At 48.1% G+C, this 24,635-nt stretch overlaps 1 protein-coding gene across 8 annotated transcripts in view; it reads right to left on the bottom strand.

Moving 5' to 3' along the window:
- Positions 1-24,635, bottom strand: part of mlip (muscular LMNA-interacting protein) — a 354,543-nt gene that overhangs the window by 14,908 nt on the left and 315,000 nt on the right. For 7 of the 8 annotated variants that reach the window (XM_072498569.1, XM_072498570.1, XM_072498571.1 and 4 more), the window contains 2 exons: positions 22,901-22,954; positions 2,025-2,177 (listed from right to left, as the gene is read on the bottom strand). In XM_072498569.1, the coding sequence (XP_072354670.1) occupies positions 2,025-2,177; positions 22,901-22,954 (207 nt within the window). The remainder of the gene's footprint in view (positions 1-2,024; positions 2,178-22,900; positions 22,955-24,635) is intronic. The other variant, XM_072498573.1, reaches the window with a different exon arrangement.

Below are 24,635 nucleotides of genomic sequence, written 5' to 3' on the forward strand. Positions count from 1 at the left end.
CCTGATAGAGGTCTACAAAATTATGAGGGGCACAGACAGAGTGGATAGTCAGAGGCTTTTTCCCAGGGTAGAGGGGTCAATTACTAGGGGGCATAGGTTTAAGGTGCGAGGGGCAAGGTTTAGAGAAGATGTGCGAGGCAAGTTTTTTACACAGAGTGTAGTGGGTGCCTGGAACTCGCTGCCAGAGGAGGTGGTGGAAGCAGGGACGATAGTGACGTTTAAGGGGCATCTTGAGAAATACATGAATAGGATGGGAATAGAGGGATATGGAGCCCGGAAGTGTAGAAGATTTTAGTTTAGATGGGTAGCATGGTCGGCGCAGGCTTGGAGGGCTGAAGGGCCTGTTCTTGTGCTGTACTTTTCTTTGTTCTTTGTTCTAACCCTGGCCTGCCGCCAGGAATCCACATCCTTCCATCTGCCTGACTTCACCCTCAGCTGGGGGGGTGTCTGTCTGCAGTCTGGAAAATTCCAAATGGCGTGTAAAAAGTGCACTTTAATTATCCTAACTGGCAGGTGCGGCACGGTGGCGCAGTGGTTAGCACTGCTGCCTCACAGATCCGAGGACCCGGGTTCGATCCCAGCCCCGGGTCACTGTCCATGTGGAGTTTGCACATTCTCCCCATGTCTGCGTGGGCCTCACCCCCACAACCCAAAGATGTGCAGGTAGGTGGATTGGACACGCTAAATTGCCCCTTACTTGGAAAACAAAATAATTGGGTACTCTAAATTTATTTCAAAAAAATGAACTGGCTTGCCGACTCTGGTGACGGGTGGCAGTTGCCCACCCACCCCCCTCAAAGTATGCTGAAGGCAAGAACATGCCAGCAGACTGGTAGGTTCCACAAAATTGCCAGTACATCCACCGCCTTCATGGATTGCGAACCCAGCCCACTGACCGGCTGTGCGGAAAAGACAGGAGATCACTTCGGGGAATACGGTTATTGCCAGGGTCAATAACCCAGTTACAGGTTGTTGTCAGTGGGCTCATCGTCTCAGGATTGAGGGATACAGGTTTCAGTACAGAGTCTCACTCGCCCTGCCTACACAAACCAGCTTTTGGCGAGGAAGTGAACAAAACATTTATGGGGATGGAGGTAGGGGGTAGGTGAAGCCAAAATTCAGCCAAAGAGCCCAGCAGGGCAGAGGGCACAAGTTGCTGACGGGCTAAACTAACATTTTTATTTTAGCTCCGAAGTGGCCAGGGGACAAATCTCTTCAGCACAAACAAGGGGTGCTGAAACGGACACTTATCTTTTAAAGACAGCAGCTCTGCCCCCATTTCACTGCTGGGTTTATTGGCCCCTGGGAATGCGCACAACAGCAACACATTTTAAATTAGGTGCCTTTGCACCCAAGAGCCCATTCAACTATGTTAATTAATTCTACCACCGATCCACCAACATAGAAAAGGCTGCAGATTGCTGCCACCATTCCCAAACCCTTTAACCTCCAGACCTTCCCCTGCCACTGTGGGATTAGGGGGAGTAAGGCTTGGAGGGGGGAGGTATGGATTAATAGAGGTTGAAGTGTTGGGAGGAAGCTTATAAATGGTGGCCAATCTTTGAAATGTTGAAAAGCCACAAATAATGTCAATGCAAAGAAAGTATTTAACCAGGGCGACGAGTAAAAAAATAAAGGGCCACATTTAACAAGTGATTATAATCTTTCCCCCACCAACATTCCCAACCATAGCAGAATGGATAAGCACTGCAGATTTCAACCAAAAGATGATGATTAATTCCTGTAATATAATTTGTGGAGAGTAACCCAAGGGTTAAATGAAGAGGGATGTTTCTGTGGTTTTGCTAAGCAAAAGCCGTGAGCTGAATTAACTGGATAATATCCAGCGTGCAAATCCTGTGAAAGAACTGGGCTTAATGAGCGCAAATTGCCCTTTCTTAACTTGATTTTCTTTTAACGCACTGCAGCAACTTTATGCCGATGTCACATTGTGTGTTGTATTGTTACAATCTCAAATAATTGTTCAGTTGCAGGGTTTTGTATCAAGTAAGAGTGTTTCACACCTTTGTTATGCTGGTTTTGACAGCTTTCTCCAGCTCCTCTTCCAATATCACCAAGGCTTCTTGGCTGGAGTCAGTGTTTGGCAGTCGTGGCCTCTCAGATTCCTTTTGGCTTTGATTCTGATCCCTGTTCAGTGCTCCAGTTACATCAGTGAGCTGCAACAGTCATAAACCAAAGAAAGTGAAAGTTAGCAATTCCCCCGTAAAAGTATCAATTCAATGTAATTAAGAGTGAAACATTCAGTAGTGCATTGCGCTCGTGCAATCAGCATATTTATATACAAGAAGTTTGTTCATAGGCACACTGATCTCGGGTGAGATAGGGTGGGGTGTGCAGTGCTGCAATTAGCTTCAATATTTATTGGTGAAGAAAGGAAAATAAGCCCGGGTTCCTGCTCATGGCTGTTATCCAACACCTAATGTTGAAAGTGAGTATCTGCAGAGATCAGCTGAGGTGAGGGTAACATACAGTTGAGGGTCAACAGCTTGTAAATGAATTGCCAATACTCATCTCCTGAAGGCATTAGTTCATTTACTTGGAGCACGGAACCAAATGTAGCACCTACTGCCTATACTTCATTCTTGTACCCATCACTTATCATTGAACTGCCAGTGTGTGTTGGCAAACTTTTTAACTATTCGACTGTATAATCTTAAATGATGAGTTTGGTGGATAATAGGTAGATGGGCTGGATCGAGGGTCAGCAGAGACTCAGATAAGTTTAATTTTTGTTTTTGAAGGTTGCCTCTGGGCCAGGGGGAGACGTGGCCTTCTCTGCCTCGCAGGAAGACCGAAGGGCTGATCTTCCTTGGGATTTACACGCTCCTTTCCACCACCATGATTATTATCCACCTCCTCCAATCGAGTCACCTGACTGCTGAGGACTGTTCCATTGAGCAGCTGCCGATGGCTTCCTGCCACTCGAGTTCATCCTTCCTCTCACTGGCCAGGGAGTTATTCTCACAAATTTTGGGCAGCAGCTCATACTACATTCTGAGAATGAGGCCAGGAGCTAGAAGCTCTCTGGACCTCAGGCACCACCAGCAGGTGAACTTTCCCTCCTCCAGCATCAATCCCACCTTCCGGCAAAATCACTCCCAGTGAGTGAAACGCCACAAAACGCGACGCCAGATTAAAACCTTGAAAGCTGGTACTTATCCCACTTAAATTCATTCATATAACAAGTGTCGAGCAAACAAATAGTTAACAATCTTAGCAATGCTGTAGACAATGGAACCAATAGCTCGTAATTGCATTGACATTTTCCACCACTTCCAATTATCCTTGTGCGACACATTCTATATCCATTAACATTATCAATGCTTCTTTCCCGTCAAAGGTCATTTGCTTGTCAACAGCACAGCTATCCAATCTGCCTCAGCCAAGTGGAATGTCTCTAATTTCACATTTAATATTAATGAAAAAGAACAGTCTTCATTTTAAACCCCAACTACTTGGAACCGTACAAGGCTGGAGACAAAATCTCCTGCTCGTGGCACAGAAAGAAGTTGACAAGCTCGCTGACAGCAACCTATCCTGCGTCTCACAGTGACCATTTTGTCATAGTTGTAATGCCCTTTGATTGGGCTGATGTGGAATCTCGATATTGCCGTGTGAACAAAGAACATTAGACTTTGTTCTATAAACAAAGTTATTTATTACTAACACTACAGAAACAAATAACTAAAGTGTCTAAGATGAATAAAGTTGGAAATAAATGTCTAACACTAACTTACACTAAGATACAACAGAGCTGCTCTAATATTTGACTGCTATCAACTCCTCACAAACATCTTCCGAAGGACCACATGGTGCAAATGGGTCCCGGGACTCTGTACTCGCCCCACCTGCTGGGCGGATGCTAGAACTACAACAGTAAAACATTTAACTTATAATACACATGCAGATCATAGATCATAGAATTTACAGTGATGATGAACTACTCATATTATATACAAATGATAGTCTGTCTATCATCACAATAGTCATTCCCTTTCATGTCACACAGCTGCTTCCAATAAATATGTGCATTATGTGCAATCTTCTTTCCAGTGTTGTAGCTTCCAAATGTTCTGAGCAGGGCCATCAGACAGAATATTCTTTCTGGAAATGCACAAAAACTGGTGAATCAGTAGATGGCGCTGAGCTTGTGTATTTTGCAAAAATTAAATTGCAGCTTAAAAGCAAATTACGGCGGATGCTGGAATCTGAAACAAAAACAGAAAATACTGGATAATCTCAGCAGGTCTGACAGCATCTGTGGAGAGAGAAGGGAGCTAACGTTTCGAGTCTGAATGACTGTTTGTCAAAGAGCTCTCTTCTCTCTCCCCAGATGCTGTCAGACCTGCTGAGATTGACCAGTATTTTTTGTTTTGTTTTCAGTTGTTCCCTTTGTTAGCCAATTACCTCCTCCAATTTCCTGAGGGGTGCTGACTCACACCCAGGTACAGAGAGACGCACATGGGCTGGCCAATTCCCAAAGGTCCTCACTCTACCCCCGCAAACATGCACTTCACTGGTGGGTTCACTGGGTAGTCAAACCTGAGCTAATGTTTCCCTCATCTAGTCCAGACACACCGGGACAACGTGTAACATCCTCACTACCAACGCAGCTGGCATCAGGCTGGCAGCTGAATGTGATCTATGAGCGACTGAGTTTGAGACACCTTTATAAAAACTGATGATTTTATTCAACCACAAGTGCACATCATGAATTTAGAAATGGAGGTCAGGGTTTTCTGTCATTCATTTCAACCAATATAAAATCTATATTCTGCTTCCTCGCTGCTTAAAAAGCTCCTCCACAACATATAAAAATCTACCCTGCGGCATAAATAACCTTTGTTCAAATTTTCACCATGGTAGGAAAAGCAACGTTGTTTGAACTCAATGTGGAGAAGCAACTGCAAGGGAAGCTGCCACTGTTTCTCTCCCACATGGGGCTATCCACAGAAAGCCTATGATACGAGGAGTAGTTCCATGCAGAATCTCCCATCCAAGCATACCTGTTTGACTGGAATTTTGAAAAGTGGCTCCGGAGGTCACACCAAGGGGCTGAGCAGGCCGCACCCAGCCTGCATTTCGGGCGTTGGACAGGCCTGCATGACACAAACCGGGTGGTAGCGAAATGAACATCACCCACCATGCTCCAAACCAGCTCAGAGTTTAAGGGTCACATGTTAAGAACCAAACTAACCAAAGAGGTTGTTTGAAAAGTTTAATGTTACGCCAAACTTCTTCAAATTGTAAGGAGTGGAATTGCTCAATAAATGCAAAACAACAGGAAACACAAATCTCTCAAAATGATACTGACTGCAATTCCAAACAGCTAAAACAACTCTACTCTTTCTTTAATAGAAAAGTAATTTTGTTAGAATTGCTGTGAAAATCTTCACCAACTAGAGAAATCTGGACTGGCACTGATATGAGCATTTTCTCAATCTGGACGAAAATGGAATACTGAAATTGAATGCCCCTGCTGCACAGGACACAGTTTTAGATGCCAATTATTGTAAGATTAGTTTCCTATTTATATCTAGATTATAAAGAATTGAAAAGGAATGTTTGTCCCTGAATACGGACAGTGACCAGGCGTTTCCACTTTGGACACAATCTGGGCACAAATTGCACACGTTTTCAGAACTGCCCACAGTATCTGTTCAAACTAACTTTCACATCACTGAATGTCACGTTGCTCCAGTGAAATTTGGGCAGTGCTTTAGAACGCCATTTTCAAAGAAAGTTTTCCTTTAAAAATATTGCTTGATGTACATATGTACAATGCACACACGCATATGGTAGTAACTTAGTAACGATAGTAAAACCGCTGAAAATGGATATGTTACAGAACGTCAGCAATTTTAATGAGTATGTCCAGCACCTGCAAGTAACCTGATTTAACATAACCAACTTTTTAAAAAAAACTATACAGAACCATTTATTAGGTACATTGGTGTACACAGTCAGTTTCCAGATGCTGAAAAATAATCATAGAAACGTACAGCACCGGAGGCCATTTGGCCCATCACCCTGTTCTAGCTCTTTGAAAGTCATGCTTAGCCTCACCTAATTGCTTTTTTCTGCAGATTCCTCATCCTCAAGAACTTTTCCAATTCCCTTTTAAAGTCATTTGTGAAATTGGCTTCCGCCATTTTTCAGGTAGAGCATTCTAGATCTCGACAGCTGAGTGAACAACATTTTTTCTCATTTGCCCTCCCGATCTCTTGCCAATAATTTTAAATCTATGACCTCTCATTGTTAGTCACTCCCTCAAGAGGATAGAATAGAGAGAGAAAACCATCAAGATCTCTGTTAGGTCACCTCTGAACGTTGTCTGTTCCAGGGAGAAGAGTCCCAACTCTTCCAACCTCATCCAATAATGTAAGTCACTCAACCCTGGTAATATCTTGGCAAATCTCCTCTGTACCAGTTGTAAGGCCTTTGCATCTTTCCTGCAGTGTGCTGTACAGAATTGTTCACAATATTGGAAGTGAGCCTAACCAGAGATTTACAAAGTCCGAGATTGATCTCTTTGCTTATTTTAAGACTACTTATAAACCCAAGTATTTTGTATACTTTATCAACCACTCCTTAACTTGCCCTGGCACCTTTATGGATTTGTGTATATGGTCACCAAGATCACTATGCTCGTTTGCACATTTCGAAATTGGGCAATTTATGGTATACTGCCTTTCCACATTAGTTCAGTTAAAGTGTGTTACTTCACAATTTTTCAATTCCACCTGCCACGCTTCTGCCCATTTTTCCGTTCTCTGATGTCCTGAAATCCGTCCTGAAATGTCTGGCCTGGGACATTTGTGTTGTACACCGCGGTAAACAAACCTACTTCTTAGCCTTCTTCCTCATGTCTCCTAGATTACCACGTAGGCAACGAGAATAAATTACAAGATTCTGACCAGCCTTCCTTGAAACTCTGGTAAGGAACGAAGTGCGAGGATAACCCGAAAATGCCCCTATTCGGATAGCGTGAGCCACATGGTGCAGGAGTAGAGGACTGGCCCCAATATGCTGAAAGAATGCGCATTTTTAGTGCTGACGACATAGAAGGTGACGACCGGCATAAGGTAATCCTTCTGACTATTTACGGAGACTGAAGTTCAGCATCATTTTGAGTTTGATGTACCGAGCAGCCCAAGACTCAGAAACCTTTAATGAACTGGTAGAGTTAGTGGCAAACCACTATGACCCAAGACTATTAATAATTCTCCAGCGATATATATTTAACACAGCTGGAGAAACTGTGATGGAATTCTTGACCAGGCTCAGGAAATTGGGGGAACTACGAGTATGGGCCATCCTTCCTGAGATGCTACGGGACCGATTGGTAAGTGCGATAAACAATGTCACAACACAGAGAAAGCTATGAGCAGAACCCACCCAAGAACCTAAAAGAGCCATAGAGCTGCCATTGTCCATGGAGAATGCTGATAAAAGAGTCCAGGAGCTTCAAGGGACAATGGACGATAGGAAACTCAGTGTAGGGCAACGCCTGGATAGAAAAAAGTTTCCCAGTCGAGAACACTCATGTGCCCCACCCACCGGCTGTTCGCCACTCAGTCACAGCACTCAAGAATATGGATGGATGGCTGAGAAATCCCAGAAATATTAGGGATGCTTCCCCAGAGGACTTCAGGGAACAGTAGCTGTACCTGGGGTCGAAGGACACTCCCAAGGCAAGGCTGCCAGAATCAACAGTACGCATGCTGCCCAGGCCAGAAGCCAAAGCCACTTCAGGCCCAGGCCTTACAAATTCACCAGCCTGAACAGGACAAAATGATACAGTTAAACTGTATCACCGCCCCCAAGGTTGCCCCAATTAAAATCAAACTCCAGGTCAATGGTCATTCCCTGGAAATGGACACAGGAGCCACCGTCTCCATTATTGGGAGACAGACTTTTGGCACCTCTGAACGGGCATCGTGCCACTGGGCCTGTGAGACAACAGGGCCAGGTTGGCCACGTATACAGAGGAACCTCTAGGGATTGCAAAAAATCTACGTAGACGCCAATGCCCTAAGTATTTCAGGGCACAACCGGTCCCCTATCTCTTGCTCATCAGAGTGGAGTCCGAAAGCGAGCGGTTGAAGAATCTTGGCATCATAGGCATGATGCAATTTACAGAATGGACCATGTCAGTAGTCCTGGTCCTCAAGCCCGACAAGTCGGTTCCTTTTTGCAGTGACTATAAATTAACTCTTAACAGAGTCTCCCATCGAGAAAGGTACCCCAATGGCATGCATCAAAGACCTTTATGCAAAGCAGGCAGGGGGCCACACTTTTCTAAAGCTTGATATGAGCCTCGCATGCCTTCAACTAGAGTTTGACAGGGCATCCAGAAAATACGTAACTATCAATACCCATAAGGGCCTGTATAAATACACCCACCCGCCTTTTGGAGTCTCATCACCATGTGCCGGTTTCTAGTGTGTAATGAAAAATATCCTTCTGGGGCTGCCTCAGTGACAGTGTACTTAGATGATGTGTTAATCACCGGGTCCACTGAAAAACAACATCTGGCAAACCTGGAGGAAGTCCTACGACGATTCTCCAGCACTGTGCCCCCCCGCCCCCCCCCCCCACCCTCAAGCGGGAAAAGTACGTGTTCCAGGCAGACGAGTGATGTGTTGGGTGTTCTGGATCCGTAGAACACATACAGGTCACCAACACTTGAAATAGTGCAACACTATTTTATTGAATCATTAACTGTTTAAACATACTCTGACTGTGGGTTAACACGATACTAGCTTTAACTAAATACCTTTGCCTTGTTCTAACCAGTCGATGCACTCAGCACATGGTGAATGTCTGTGTTGCAGGCTGTGAGCGCTGTCCTCCCAGCTTGCTGCTACTCGAATGAGCGGGAACTCTGATGTCCCCTGTCTTTATAGTGCGTGTGCTCTCACTGGTGATTGGCTGTGGTGTTGTGTGTGTTGATTGGTCCCACTGTGTGTCCATCAGTGTGTGTCTGCACCATGATATACTGGTGTATATTATGACATTCCCCCTTTTATAAAAAATGTACCTGCGTGGCAATAAATAGTGTACGGTGAATGTTCCTGACTACGTGTGTGCGAAATATTTACAGGACTATGTACATGAAAACTAAGCTATTTACATGGGAAGGTGCCCGGTGCAGAAAAACAGTGTGTCACAAGAATAACGAGATGAACACTATATACAAATCATGTAAATGATTAAACGGAAGAACTGAACAAATCTGAAAGTCCACAAGTCCACAAAGTTCACAAATTAAGTCTCTGAGGTGGGCGACAAATTCTGGTTGACCGCCTCAAGCGTGGGTCGGGAGCCGCCGGCTGAGGAGCAGGCTGGACTGCGTCAGAGAGAGGAGGATGCAGAGTGACCGGAATCTCTGCATAGTCCATGGCAGGGTCAGCAGGAGGGCGAGGCGAAAGTGGAGGATAACGTACTCTAATTGCGGCGCAGGATGGAGCCATCCGGTAGACGAACCAGGAACGAGCTGGGGCCACCTGCCAAAGGACCACATGGGTTGCAGACCAGCCACCATCCGGAAGATGGATGCGGATGTTGTCATCTGGAGCCAGAGCAGGGAGATCAGCTGCACGGGAGTCATGAGCCGCCTTGTGCTGTGCCCGAGACAGCTGCATCCGTCGAAGGACCGGAACGTGGTCGAGGTCTGGGACATGAATGGATGGCACCGTCATCCTCAGGGTGCAACCCATGAGCAGCTGGGCTGGCGACAGGCCCGTGGACAGTGGGGCGGAGCAATAGGCCAGCAAGGCGAGGTAGAAAGCGGAACCAGCATCGGCAGCCTTGCAGAGGAGCCGTTTGACTATGTGGACGCCCTTCTCCGCTTTGCCATTGGATTGGGGGTACAGGAGACTGGATGTCACATGTGCAAAATTGCACCACCTGGCAAAGTTGGACCATTCCTGGCTTGCGAAGCAGGGGCCATTTTCCGACATCACCGTGAGTGGAATGCCGTGTCAAGCAAAGGTGTCCTTACAGGCACGGATGACTGCAGACGATGTGATGTCGTGCAACCGTATCACCTCCAGGTAATTTGAAAAATAGTCCACAATCAGGACATAGTCTCTTCCCAGCGCATGGAACAGGTCGATGCCCACCTTGGTCCAAGGTGAAGTGACCAACTCATGGGGCTATATGGTCTCACGTGGTTGGGCCGGCTGGAAGCGCTGACAAGTGCGGCAGTTGAGCAGTGTGTTGGCTATGTCGTCATTAATGCCGGGCCAGTACACTGCCTCTCGGGCCCATTGGTGGCTCTTTTCCACGCCAAGATGGCCCTCGTGTAGCTGTTCCAAGATGAGCTGGCGCATGCTATGCGGGGTGACAATGTGGTCCAGTTTCAGAAGAACCCCGTCTACTACCGCCAGATCATCTCTGACGTTATAGAACTGAGGGCATTGGCCCTTGAGCCACCCATCTGTTAGGTGGCGCATGACACGCTGTAGCAAAGGGTCAGTCGCGTCTCGCGTCAAATTTGGACGAGACGTTCATCCGTGGCAGGTGGATTAGAGGCCATGGAGGCCACATGGGCGTCAACCGGGCAGACGAATCCCGCTGGGCCACACGGAGTGTTGACTGCCCTGGAGAGAGCATCAGCAATGATGAGGTCTTTGCCTGTGGTGTATACCAGCTGGAAGTCGTATCGCCGGAGCTTGAGAAGAATACGCTGGAGACGAGGTGCAATGTCGTTCAAGTCTTTCTGTATTATATTGACCAGCGGGCGATGGTCGGTCTCGACGGTGAATTGAGGAAGTCCGAACACATAATCGTGAAACTTAACCACACCGTTCAGAAGGCCCAGGCACTCCTTCTCTATCTGCGCGTAGCGCTGTTCCATGGGGGTCATGGCGCGTGACGCATATGCAACGGGGGCCCATGATGAGGCCTCATCGTGTTGCAGGAGCACTGCCCCAATGCCGGATTGACTGGCATCGGTCGAAATTTTGGTCTCTTTTGCTGGATCAAAGAAAGCTAAGACCGGGGCCGTGGTGAGTTTGGTTTTGAGTTCTCTCCATTTGCGCTCGTGGGCAAGGAACCACTGGAAGTCTGTCGTCTTCCTGACCAGGTTCCTGAGTGCCGTGGTATGAGGGGCGAGGTTAGGAATAAACTTCCCTAAAAAGTTGACCATGCCCAGAAATCGGAGGACCGCCTTCTTGTCCTCTGGCGTTTTCATGGCTGTGATAGCAGCCACTTTGTCCACATCTGGCCGCACACCCAACTGGGAGGTATGGTCCCCGAGGAACTTGAGTTCCGTCTGACCAAAAGAGCATTTGGCCCTGTTGAGGCGTAGGCCCTGCTCAAGTATGCATTTGAACATCCGTTGGAGGTGACTGACATGCTCCTGCGGGGTGGTGGACCAAATGATTTATGTCGTCGACATAGATGCAAACACCTTCAATGCCTTCCATTATTTGTTCCATGATCCTATGGAACACGTCTGAAGCAGATATGATCTGAAACGGCATCCTGTTGTAACAATATCTGCCAAAGGGGGTATTGAATGTTCAGTTTCCTGCTGGATTTGTCGAGCTGGATTTGCCAGAACCCTTTTGGAGACGTTGAGTTTGGTGAAGAGCTTCTTCGCGCTTGGGAATTGGATAATGCTCCCTCATGATATTGCGATTCAGATCCTTGGGATTAATACAAATTCTCAATTCGGCGGAAGGCTTTTTTACACATACCATGGAACTGACCCAGTCGGTTGGTTCCGTGACTCTGGAGATCACTCCTTGGTCCTGGAGGTCCTGCAGCTGCTGCTTGAGGCGGTTCTTAATGGGTGCTAGGGCCCTGCGAGGTGCGTGCACCACAGGCATGGCATTCTATTTCAATAAGATCTTGTAGGTATATGGGAGCGTGCCCATGCCTTCGAAGACGACGTGGTGCTGGTCGATGATGGCGTCGAGTTGCGTCTGAAGTCAGTGTCCTGAAAGGCAGACGTGTCATCAGGAGAGAGAGAGTGAACTCTCTGAACTATGTTAAACAGCTTGCATGCCTGCACGCCAAGCAGGGAGGCTTTCGAGGAGCCCATGATTTCAAAAGGAAGGATGGCTTTGCGTGACCTGTGCGTCACTTCAAGTTGGCATGAGCCGCTAGCAGCAATGACATTGCCATTATAATCCAATAGCTGGCAGGCCGATGGAAGGATGGCTGGTTTGACACGAAGGCTTTGGAAGTCAGACCGCGCAATAAGATTGGCGGAGGAACCAGTGTCCAGGCGGAATCGTATTTGGGACCGGTTGACCGTCAGGGTGGCACACCACTCATCATCTGGATCGATGCTGTATACCGACAGCGGCTGGTGTCTTTGCTTCGGGGACAGCCTGTTTTTTGTCACAACACCGACACGAAAATGCGCCTTTGGGTCCTCGGTGTCACTGCTGTGTGGGAGGTCCGCATCGGACTCGGTGACCGTCGGTTGAATTGCCCGGACATTCCTGCGAAGCTGGCTGAAGCGATATGACTTGGCAGGCTGAGCTGCTCGGCAGAAGGCAACATAGTGGCCAAGCCTGCCACATCGTAGGCATTGTCGATATTTGGCAGGGCATTGCCGCTTTAAATGGGCGGAGCCACAGTTGCCGCACGTCGTAGCGTCAGCACGTTCGCTGCACCACCGCGCATGCGCGATGCGGTCGTGCTTGTTGTGCGCCTGCGCATTACGTTCTCCGACGTCGACGTCCCCTCGTTTGGTGTGCACAAGCCCGGGAGTCCGCGGAAAGCGCGCAAAATGGCCGCCCTCATCCAGGCTGAGGCCCTGGACCCGTTCCGCCTCGTGGGGACCTTGCCGCGCCGTTTCAGCCACTTGGACTTGGATGTGGGAATACCGACTCGTGGCGTTTTCGTGTAAGACACAGGTCTCAATGGCGGTCGCTAGGGTGAGCTGCTTTACTTTGAGGGACTGCTGTTGTAGGGGGTCCGACTGAACACCAAAAACGATCTGGTCGCATATCATGGAGTCAGAGGTGGGCCCATAGCTGCAAGACTGCGCAAGGATGCGGAGGTGCGTGAGAAAGGATTGGAAAGGTTCATCCTTACCCTGCAAACGCTGTTGGAACAGGTAGCGCTCAAAACTTTCATTCACCTCTACGCTGCAGTGAGTGTCAAACTTGGGGAGGACCGTCCTGAACTTTGTTTTATCTTCATCATCTGCAAAGGTGAGAGAATTGAAAATGTGGATGGCATGGTCTCCAGCCATGGAGAGGTGGAGAGCAATCTTTCTGGTGTCCGAGGCGTCCTCCCTGTCTGTGGCCTCAAGGAAGAGCTGGAAGCGCTGTTTGAATATCTTCCAGTTGGCCCCTAGGTTGCCGGCGATGCGGAGCGGCGGCGGAGGGCTGATGTTGTCCATGTTGCAGGATGACGGAATGCTGGCGGAAGGCAGATCACTTGCAGGTATCGAAGAAGTGCGAGTATCCCACCACTCCTGGTATCATGATGTGTTGGGTGTTCTGGATCCGTGGAACACATACAGGTCACCAACACTTGAAATGGTGCAACACGGACTTCCGGGTGCGGCGATGACCAGCTAAGTCGCACGTTTCGGCAGCTCCCGGTGGAACGGACTTTTGGGCTCTTAATAGGAGCCCCAACGGCAATTTTAACGGCTAAAAACACTGTGCGGTAAACCAGAAGGGAATTCCCCCTGGACACAGATGGAAAAAGGAGAGGAAAGTGGCCGGATTGCGGAGGATCCTCTAGAGCAGCGGCAAGGAAGGCAAGCACAAAGCAAGATGGCGTCGGAAGGTGGCCGTCTAGTATGGGGCCCTGACCAACAAGAGTTCCTGCGGCGCTGTGTGGAAGAACTTAAAAAGGAGATGAAGAAGGAGCTGCTGGCCCCAATATTACAGGCGATTGAAGGGCTAAAGGAGGAGCAAAAGACCCAGGAGCAGGAGCTTCGGGTCGTGAAGGCAAAGGCCGCTGAAAATGAAGACGAAATACAGGGCCTGGTGGTGAAGACAGAGATGCACGAGGCACAACACAAAAGGTGTGTGGAAAGGCTGGAGGTGTTGGAGAATAATGCGAGGAGGAAGAATTTAAGGATTCTTGGTCTTCCCGAAGGTGCGGAGGGGGCGGACGTCGGGGCATATGTGAGCACGATGCTTCACTCGTTAATGGGATCGGAGGCCCCGACGGGCCCGTTGGAGGTGGAGGGAGCTTATCGAGTTATGACGCGAAGACCGAGGGCTGGAGAAATAATACCTCGAGCCATAGTGGTGAGATTTCTCCGATATAATGACAGAGAGATGGTCCTCAGATGGGCGAAGAAAACTCGGAACAGTAGGTGGGAGAACGCGGTGATCCGCGTATATCAAGATTGGAGTGCGGAGGTGGCGAGAAGGAGGGAGAGTTTTAATCGGGCCAAGGCGGTGCTTCACAAAAGGAAGGTCAAATTTGGAATGTTGCAACCGGCAAGACTGTGGGTCACACACCAAGGGAAGCACCACTACTTTGAGACGGCAGAAGAGGCATGGACATTTATTGTGGAGGAGCAGCTGGAATAGGCGGGCCAGAAAAAGAACGTTTGGGACAAAGTGGTGGGGTGATTACGTAGGGGTGAAAGGGGGGAAAAAGGGGGAAGGGATGATCTCTCAAGTTGTTAATCTTGCGACCCTGTAACTTTTCTCTCTTCCCCATGTCGTGGGGGAGGGGGGGGGGGGGAGGTGGAGGATGAGGAATTGTGGGCGCCGGCCATTAGGGGTGGGGCCAAGTGGGAAACGCGGGCTTTGTTCCCGCGCTATGGTAATCATGGCGGGAACAGGGAAGCAGGAAGGAGGGGGCCTCGCACAGTGGGGGCCGAGGTCACGGGGGGAAGCCGAGGTCAGACAGAGTTTGCTGACTTCTGGGAGCAACATGGGGGGTGCAATTATGCTAGAAAAGGATCTAGCGGGGGGGGGGTTAACTGGGTTGCTGCTGCTGGGAAGAAGGGGGAGCTGGTACGGGGTGGGGTGGTCGAGGCGGGAGGGCGCCGTCGGGGGGAGATACGGCTACGTGGGAACCGGGAGAGGAGCTGGATTAAAAAAGGGGATGGCTAGTCGACAAGGGGGGGGGGGGGGTAAAGAGCCCCCCAACCCGGCTGATCACGTGGAATGTGAGAGGGCTGAACGGGCCGATTAAAAGGACATGGGTACTCGCACACCTAAAGAAATTAAAGGCAGGTGTGGTTATGTTGCAGGAGACGCATTTGAAACTGATAGACCAGGTCAGACTACGCAAAGGATGGGTGGGGCGGGTGTTTCATTCGGGGTTAGACGCAAAGAACAGGGGGGGTGGCTATATTAGTGGGGAAACGGGTACTGTTTGAGGCAAAGACCATAGTGGCGGATAGTGGGGGTAGATATGTGATGGTGAGTGGCAGATTGAAAGGGGAGGCGGTGGCTCTCGTGAACGTACATGCCCCGAACTGGGATGATGCCAATTTTATGAGGCGTATGTTGGGACGTATCCCGGACCAAGAGGCGGGAAAGTTGGTAATGGGGGGAGACTTCAATACGGTGCTGGACCCAGGGCTGGACAGATCGAGGTCCAGGACCGGGAGGAGGCCGGCTGCAGCTAGGGTGCTCAAGGACTTTATGGAGCAGATGGGAGGAGCAGACCCCTGGAGATTTAGCAGGCCTAGGAGTAAGGAGTTCTCGTTTTTCTCCTATGTCCATAAGGTATATTAACGGATAGACTTTTTTGTTTTGGGAAGGGCGCTGATCCCGAAGGTGACAGGGACGGAGTACACGGCTACAGCTATCTCGGACCACGCTCCACATTGGGTGGACCTGGAGATAGGGGAGGAAAAAGAACAGCACCCGCCCTGGAGAATGGACATGGGACTATTGGCAGATGAGGGGGTATGTTTAAGGGTGAGGGGGTGTATTGAAAGGTACTTGGAGCTTAATGACAATGGGGGGGTTCAGGTGGGAGTGGTCTGGGAGGCGTTGAAGGCAGTGGTTAGAGGGGAGCTGATATCTATTAGGGCACATAAAGGAAAGCAGGAGGGTAGGGAAAGGGAGCGGTTGCTGAAAGAACTTTTGAGGGTGGACAGACAATATGCGGAGGCACGGGAGGAGGGACTGTACAGGGAAAGGCAAAGGCTACATGTAGAATTTGACTTGTTGACTACAGGTAATGCAGAGGCACAATGGAGGAAGGCACAAGGTGTACAGTATGAATATGGGGAGAAGGCGAGCCAGTTGCTGGCCCACCAACTGAGGAAGAGGGGAGCAGCGAGGGAGATAGGGGGGGTGAGAGACGAGGAGGGAGAGATGGAGCGAGGAGCGGAGAGAGTGAATGGGGTGTTCAAGGTATTCTACGAAAGATTATATAAAGCTCAGCCCCCGGAAGGGAAGGAGAGAATGATGTGCCTTCTGGATCAGCTGGAATTCCCTAAGGTGGAGGAGCAGGAGAGGGTGGGACTGGGAGCACAGATTGAGATGGAGGAGGTAGTGAAAGGGATTGGGAGCATGCAGGCGGGGAAGGCCCCGGGACCAGACAGATTCCCGGTGGAATTTTATAGGAAGTATATGGACTTGCTGGCCCCGCTTCTGACGAGAACCTTTAATGAGGCTAGGGAAAGGGGGCAGTTGCCCCCGACTATGTCAGAGGCAAAGATATCTCTCCTCCTAAAGAAGGAAAAAGACCCGCTGCAATGCGGGTCCTATAGGCCCATTTCTCTTTTAAATGTGGATGCTAAGATTCTGGCCAAGGTAATGGCGACGAGGATAGAGGACTGTGTCCCGGGGATGGTTCATGAGGACCAAACTGGGTTTGTGAAGGGGAGACAGCTGAACACGAACATACGGAGGTTGCTAGGGGTAATGATGATGCCCCCGCCAGAGGGGGAAGCGGAGATAGTGGTGGCGATGGATGCCGAGAAAGCATTTGATAGAGTGGAGTGGGATTATCTGTGGGAGGTGCTGAGGAGATTTGGCTTTGGAGATGGGTATATCGGATGGGTACAGTTGCTGTATAGGGCACCGATGGCGAGGGTGGTTACGAATGGACGGGGGTCTGATTATTTCCGGCTTTACAGAGGGACGAGGCAGGGGTGTCCCCTGTCCCCGTTATTGTTTGCACTGGCGATTGAGCCCCTGGCCATGGCACTGAGGGGTTCCAGGAAGTGGAGGGGAGTGTTTAGGGGAGGAGAAGAACACCGGGTATCTTTGTATGCGGATGATTTGTTGTATGTGGCGGACCCGGTGGAGGGGATGCCAGAGATAATGCGGATACTTGGGGATTTTTCGGGGTATAAATTGAACATGGGGAAAAGTGAGTTGTTTGTGGTGCATCCGGGGGAGCAGAGCAGGGAAATAGAGGATTTACCGCTGAGGAAGGTAACAAGAGACTTCCGATACTTGGGGATTCAGATAGCCAAGAATTGGGGAACCTTGCACCGGCTTAATTTAACACGATTGGTGGAACAGATGGAGGAGGACTTCAAGAGATGGGACATGGTGTCCCTGTCACTGGCGGGTAGGGTGCAGGCGGTTAAAATGGTGGTTCTCCTGAGATTCCTCTTTGTGTTTCAGTGCCTCCCGGTGATGGTCACGGAGGCTTTTTTTAAGAGAATCGAGAAAAGCATTATGAGTTTTGTGTGGGCCGGGAAGACCCCGAGAGTGAGGAGGGGGTTCTTGCAGCGTAGTAGGGATAGGGGGGGTTGGCACTACCGAGCCTAAATGATTATTACTGGGCCGCCAATATTACAATGGTCTGTCAGTGGATGGGAGAAGGGAAGGGAGCGGCGTGGAAGAGATTGGAGAGGGTGTCCTGCAAGGGGACCAGCTTACAAGCAATGGTGACGGCACCGTTGCCGTTCTCACCGAAGAAATACACCACAAGCCCGGTGGTGGTGGCAACATTAAAAATTTGGGGGCAGTGCAGGCGGCATGGGGGAAGGACGGGAGCCTCGGTGCGGTCCCCGCTAAGAAATAACCATAGGTTTGTTCCGGGGAGAATGGATGGCGGATTTGGAGCATGGCAAAGAGCTGGGGTAGTACAATTGAGAGATCTGTTCGTAGATGGGACGTTTGCGAGTCTGGGAGCGCTGACGGAAAAATATGGGTTGCCCCAAGGGAATGCATTTCGGTATATGCAACTGAGGGCTTTTGCGAGGCAACAGGTGAGGGAATTCCCGCAGCTCCCGACGCAGGAGGTGCAGGATAGAGTGATCTCAGAGACATGGGTGGGGGATGGTAGGGTGTCGGACATACACAGGGAAATGAGTGACGAGGGGGGGGGGGGGGATCATGGTAGATGAGCTGAAAGGGAAATGGGAAGAAGAGCTGGGGGAGGAGATTGAGGAGGGGCTGTGGGCTGATGCCCTACGTAGGGTAAACTCGTCGTCCTTGTGTGCCAGGCTAAGCCTGATACAATTCAAGGTTCTACACAGGGCGCATATGACTGGAGCACGGCTCAGTAAATTTTTCGGGGTAGAGGATAGGTGTGGGAGATGCTCGAGAAGCCCAGCGAATCACACCCACATGTTCTGGTCATGTCCGGCATTACAGGGGTTCTGGGTGGGGGTGGCGAAGGTGCTTTCGAAGGTGGTGGGGGTCCGGGTCGAGCCAGGCTGGGGGTTGGCTATATTCGGGGTTGCAGAAGAGCCGGGAGTGCAGGAGGCGAGAGAGGCTGATGTTTTGGCCTTTGCATCCCTAGTAGCCCGGCGCAGGATATTGCTTATGTGGAAGGAAGCCAAACCCCCGGGCGTGGAGACCTGGATAAACGACATGGCAGGGTTTATAAAGTTAGAACGGATCAAGTTCGTATTAAGGGGTTCGATAGAGGGAATGAAAAAGAAGGAAAACAACAGCAGCAACCCGGGGGGGGGGGGGGAGATCCGGGCGGGCTCTTAGGGATGTCATTGTATATGTATAGACATTTGTTGTAGGTAATGTATATTGGACTGTTGGATTGTATCTTTGGAGAGTAACTATTTTTGACAAGGCAGTTGCCATTTAGTTTTGTTTTTGTTTATATATTATTTATTTACTTGTTTAAAACTGGCCACTGTTGTTTATATTGCTTTATTGTTGTTTAAAAGAAAAACTATGTACTGTTATGTTTGGCCAAAAAATCTTGAATAAAATATATTTTTAAAAAAAGAAATAGTGCAAAACTATTTTATTGAATCATTAGCTGTTTAACCATACTCTGACTGTGGGTTAACACGATACTAGCTTTAACTAAAGACCTTTGCCTTGTCCTAACCAGTCGATGCACTCAGCACATGGTGAATGTCTGTGCTGCAGGCTGTGAGCTCTGTCCTCCTAGCTAGCTGCAGCTCGAATGAGCGGGAACTCTGATGCCCCCTGTCTTTATAGTGCGTGTGCTCTCACTGGTGATTGGCTGCGGTGTTGTGTGTGTTGATTGGTCCCACTGTGTGTCCATCAGTATGTGTCTGCACCATGATATACTGGTGTATATTACGACAACGAGGTGACATACCTCGGGTACCGCATAGTCAAAGAAGACCTGTACCCTGTAGGGAACAAAGTGAAGGCCATGAAAGGGGCACCAACCCCGTGAAACACAACCGACCTGATGTTTCTTCGGCCCCCATAAATTATTACAGAAATTGTATCCCCAACTTGACCACTTTACTGGCACCCCTACGCACACTGTTGAAGAAGCACCAGAAGTGGATGTGGCAGGTGCTGCAGGACAAAGCATTCACAAAATGAAACAACAGCTTCCATCGTCCAACATCTTGACGCACTATGATCCCACAAGACAGCTGGTACTAACGTGTGGTGCCTCTCCTTATGGATTAGGAGCAGTCCTCTCCCATTGAAAGGGATGATGGCACTGAGCGACCAATTGTACCTGTGTCACAAACCCAACGACTCTATGCCCCAACTGAAAAAGAGGGATTGGCCATGATATTTGAAGTAAAGAAATTCCATCATACGTATTTATGATAATCACTGATCATTGGTACTTTTTAAGGATGACAAAGTAATTCCCCATCGCCTTGGCTCAGATTCAACAGTGGGCAATATTATTGGCGGTCTATGAGTATTTCTTCAAGCACCCCGCTGGCACACACATTGCCAATGCTGAGGCGCCTACCACTGCCCACAAGCTTCGCCCCTCTGCCAGTAATGGAAGATGTCATAATGACACTAAAGTACCTGGATACCCTGCCTATATCTGCGAAACAAGTCCAGGTGTGGACCCAAGAAGGATGCCACACTGGCAAAATTGTGTCACATGATCCTAACTGGTAGAATCCAAGGACACCCCACAGAGGATATGAAACCCTTCCTATCCGAACACCAAGAATTGAGCGTGGAAGATGGCCTCAGCCAATGGGGAGCCCGAGTGGTCATTCTCTGGCCCAGGTCAGTGTCCAATCTTATCGAAGCTGCACAACAGTCACCCAGGCATCTCCAAGATGAAGATGCTCACAAGGAGCTACGTCTAGTGGCCCGGGCTTGGCACCGAGAACTTGGTGAAACATTGGTGTTTGTGTAAGGAGAACCAGAAGCTCCCAGCTTCAGCCTCGCTGCACCCATGGGAATGGCCAGGGATACCTTGGGTATGGGCACATGCAGACTTCACTGAGCCATTCATGGGATCGATGTTCTCAACCTTGGTCGACGTCCATTCTAAATGGATAGACATACATCGGTTGTCCTCCATGCCTTCCAACATGACCACAGAGGAACTTTGGCTCATTTTGCATTTGTGTGATACCGGAGGTCATCATGTCAGACAATGGGACATCCTTCACCAGCAGAGATGTCCAGGCATTTGTGAAGTCCAACAAAATTAAACATATCTGAACGGTGTTATACCATCCGTCCTCCAACATCCGGGCTGTATGGGTAGTCCAAACCTTTAAAAACGACATGAAGAAACAGACCGCTGGTTCTCTGGACACCCAATTGAGACTCGGGTCCTCTTCGATTATAGGACCATGCCACACACTACTACGGCAGTTGCGCCAGGGAAGCTGGTCACGGGCCGTTGACTCCATACCAGACTCAAGACTATTGTTTCCCAATCTAGCGGGAAAGATGGAGTCAAGGCAAGAAGCCCACAAATTAAACTTTGATACCCGAAGGCCCAACAGGATCTTCAATATGGATCTCCTTGGATCCCAGGAGTAATGCTGGAAAAAACTGGCCCCTTTTCATATAAGGCCAAGACTAAAGAGAAGACCCTAAGGAAACACGTGTACCATCTTTGGAGCAGGGAACCCTCCACTGTTAAAATGCCTCCAGAAGAGATGCTGCCCACCTTTGTGCCCACCTCCGGGCAGGGGACTCAATCCATGGGAAACCCGAGAATCATTCCCCTCAAGGACAGAAACTCAGGATCAGAAATGGAGACTGAGACAACTAACCCTCAGCTGGAAGTAAGCATCAAAGAGGAGCCCCCATCAGTGATCCTTTGACACTCTGCCCCATCCTCTTCATGCTCCTCCATCCGCCTCCACTGACGGTTGACCAGAGGCCAGGCGGGAAGCAATGAACGAGGCCTTATCGTTGTGGGAGTGGGGAAGTGACCTGGACTTGATTGGGAGGGGGAGAGAGAAAGAGAGAGAGTGAGTGATCGATCACTAATTGATCTCCCCACGGGGCTCGTAGAATAAGAGTTCCCATGGTAACGGGCGAAGGCCCGTCCAGCTGGGGCTCATTAGTGAGCCCTTTAAGTGCTGCTTCCACCCACAGTTCCAATAATCCCGGTCTGGGAAATTTGTGTTGTCCACCGCGATAGCGGCTTTAGCCTTTGGGTTAAAGTAAACCGGTTGCGCCTTCTTCCTCATGTCTCCTGGATTACTACACACTCTCATCGTTATCAGCTACTCTGGCAAGTTGTCCACCATCCGAAACTTTAGAATGATGCTTCTTAGACGGAGTCTAGATCATTTATAAAACCGGAAAAGAATAATCCGAATCGGAGCCTCAGTGAACAGCACTGCAAACTATCTCTCAGACTAAGAAGTTGCATCCACCACTACCTGTTGTACACTTCATAAAAGTCAGAGCTACGCAGGGGTGACACACCAGCTTGTGTGTGTGCAGGAACTTTATTTACAGAGTTTAATGTAATGCTTCATAATATCTGCAATAACCGCGCCACCCTTTTCTTCCTGTCACAAAGGCAATTTTGTATCCACATGGGCTCTTTCCCCTTAATTCCATGGGCTTCCATCTCTTAATGCCTTGCATGGTACTTTATGAAATGCCTTATAAAAATGCCCATACTTCCAGCATCTACCATGATGCCTTGGACAACCTGTTTTGTTACTTTGAATATTTGAAAGTTTTTAAAGTGTGCCTGGTGGTCTTGTACCTAAAATTAAAGCTTAAGTGTGTCCTTAAAGGGCCACAAACATGCATTGGTGATTAATGCGAACAGGGTATGGACAGCTTCTAGCTTTATAAATCAGCATGACTGTAACAACCTGCATGTGACATGCATGAGGTTCATCCAGCTGGGGATGACTGTTCCCTTGTCCTGAATGGACCGCAAATTAACCAGAATTTGTATAATAGGTCGGCCTCTGTAGTAGTCGACAGAATGTGAAATCGCGCCCTATGTATATGCTGCTGTAAAGCTGAATAAACGTCTCCCTGTGAACTCGTTGGACTCCCATTGCTGTTACTATAATGACAGATCGCAGAAACTTTATTTACGCTGCATATAATTTGCGACGTTGTGTGCGCTGGCTTGGCCAGTTTTGCTGAACTGCGTTAATAAACCAGCGGAACCTTGCAGAAACTCCAGGTAAATATCTCAACACTTCACATTAAATCCTTCGCAACAGAATATTAAAAAATTTCAAAAGCTATCAGAAAGCATGACACATTCACAACAAATGAAGTAATTAAAGCCAAGTTCTATGAATACAGATTGACTCGTTTACCTCGTTGATGCCCAGAGCTTCGTTTTCATGGATTGTCGTTATGGAGTGACGTGGCTTCACAACATACAAATGGAGAATGACAAGAAAAGTGAGAGTGGAATTCAATACTTGCTGTTCAAACACTAGAGCACAGTGACACATTGCTGCCAGCTATGTTTGTGCACGTTAGAGGGAAGGTATGACGTTTATTATAGTTCACTCCTTTAAGCTTATTAAGCACTAAAACAGCAACAAAAGAGCCATTGCTTAAATGAGGCAATCAAATTAAGCCAGTCACGTTAAAGGAGACTGACAATATAGACAACAAAAGTGAGCAGAATTTCTGACAGCAGTCACGGCCCTTTAGTGGAACATAAATCTTATCTCATGATGATTCTCTATGATGCATCCTCAGTTACAGTAAATTACTTTACCAATTATACATGCAGTTTTGTCTTTAGTTGCTACAATCTGAATTACTACCACTTTCACAATGGTACCGTACTTGAGGCATGTGGAGAGGGCTGAGAAACCAATATTCTTCTCCTTACCACAGTGAAAGTTAAGAGAAGATTTAATAGTGGTATCCAAAATCATGATTGATCTTGATGAAGTGAATAAGAGAGAAACTTTTCACTTGTAGAAAAATCAGTTATTTCATGGTATAAAACGAAGGTAATTGCAAAAAAACAGAAGCGAGATGATGAGAATGTTTTTTTATGCAATGAGTTATGATGGTCTGCAGTGCACTCAGGAATGGTGATGGAAGCATATTCATCAAGTACTTGAAGGGGAAATAATGTGGTAGAACAGGAGAGTGGGATTAATTGGATTGCTCTTTCATAGAGGCATGATGTATGCTGTATCGTTCTAAGGCTCTATGATAATTGCAGTTCTCTTTGCACTGGCTTGCTTCAAATTAGCAACAAAGGGGGCTAAACGCAGGACCATCCTGATCAATGTGGGACACGCTGGGTACCGCATTTAATAATTAAGCCGTTAAGGAGACAGTTTGTTCCAGAATTTGAGAAATAATAGGGAGAAACTAAACAGCTGCCTTTGAAAGTTTGGGTGAAATGTGGAACAACACCTTAAAGAAGCTATCAAGGCAAAATTGATGGAAACTTTTACACGTGAAAGTGAGGCTGTTCTCAAGTTCTTTTCAATGAGAATCCTTTTTAAACAAGGTAAATGAAAATGGCTGGAAGTTGTAAGGCAGCAATAATCAGTGGGTTATGAATAGATATGATCCACAAATTTATTAACCCTCTGCCAACTACTGGTTACTCTTCATAACTTTTCCAATTACTATTAAAATTTGTCTCTTAATTACTCAGTGTTATGCAATAAGCATGCAGTTCCTGGGAAAGGTAACACATCATCGATGAAGAGTTATTAAAGGTGATTGTCATCTGGTTTATAACATCATCAAATTTATACCATAGCAATAATGATTGTTGGTTTTTTTGTTTCCTTGAGCAGGGTTTGGCAGAAAATAAATCGGGCTCCATATTATACATTGATGGAATCAAACCTGGAAATAGTTGGAATGAGATTAATGCTCAAGTGTAAATTTGCTATCTGTATGAATCACCAGTTTTGAAAACTGAAGTGCCATTGTATCAAGGAGATAGAAGTGTGGCATTGGAATGATACACAATGGATAAGGCGACTGGAACTGGGAGCAAGATGGAACTAATGGTGGGAGCTCCCATGTGTGTGCAGGAAGCAACACATAGCCACCATGCAAAAGCAG

Source organism: Scyliorhinus torazame, chromosome 4 (genome assembly GCF_047496885.1).
Source record: "Scyliorhinus torazame isolate Kashiwa2021f chromosome 4, sScyTor2.1, whole genome shotgun sequence".
Taxonomy (NCBI): Eukaryota; Metazoa; Chordata; class Chondrichthyes; order Carcharhiniformes; family Scyliorhinidae; genus Scyliorhinus; species Scyliorhinus torazame.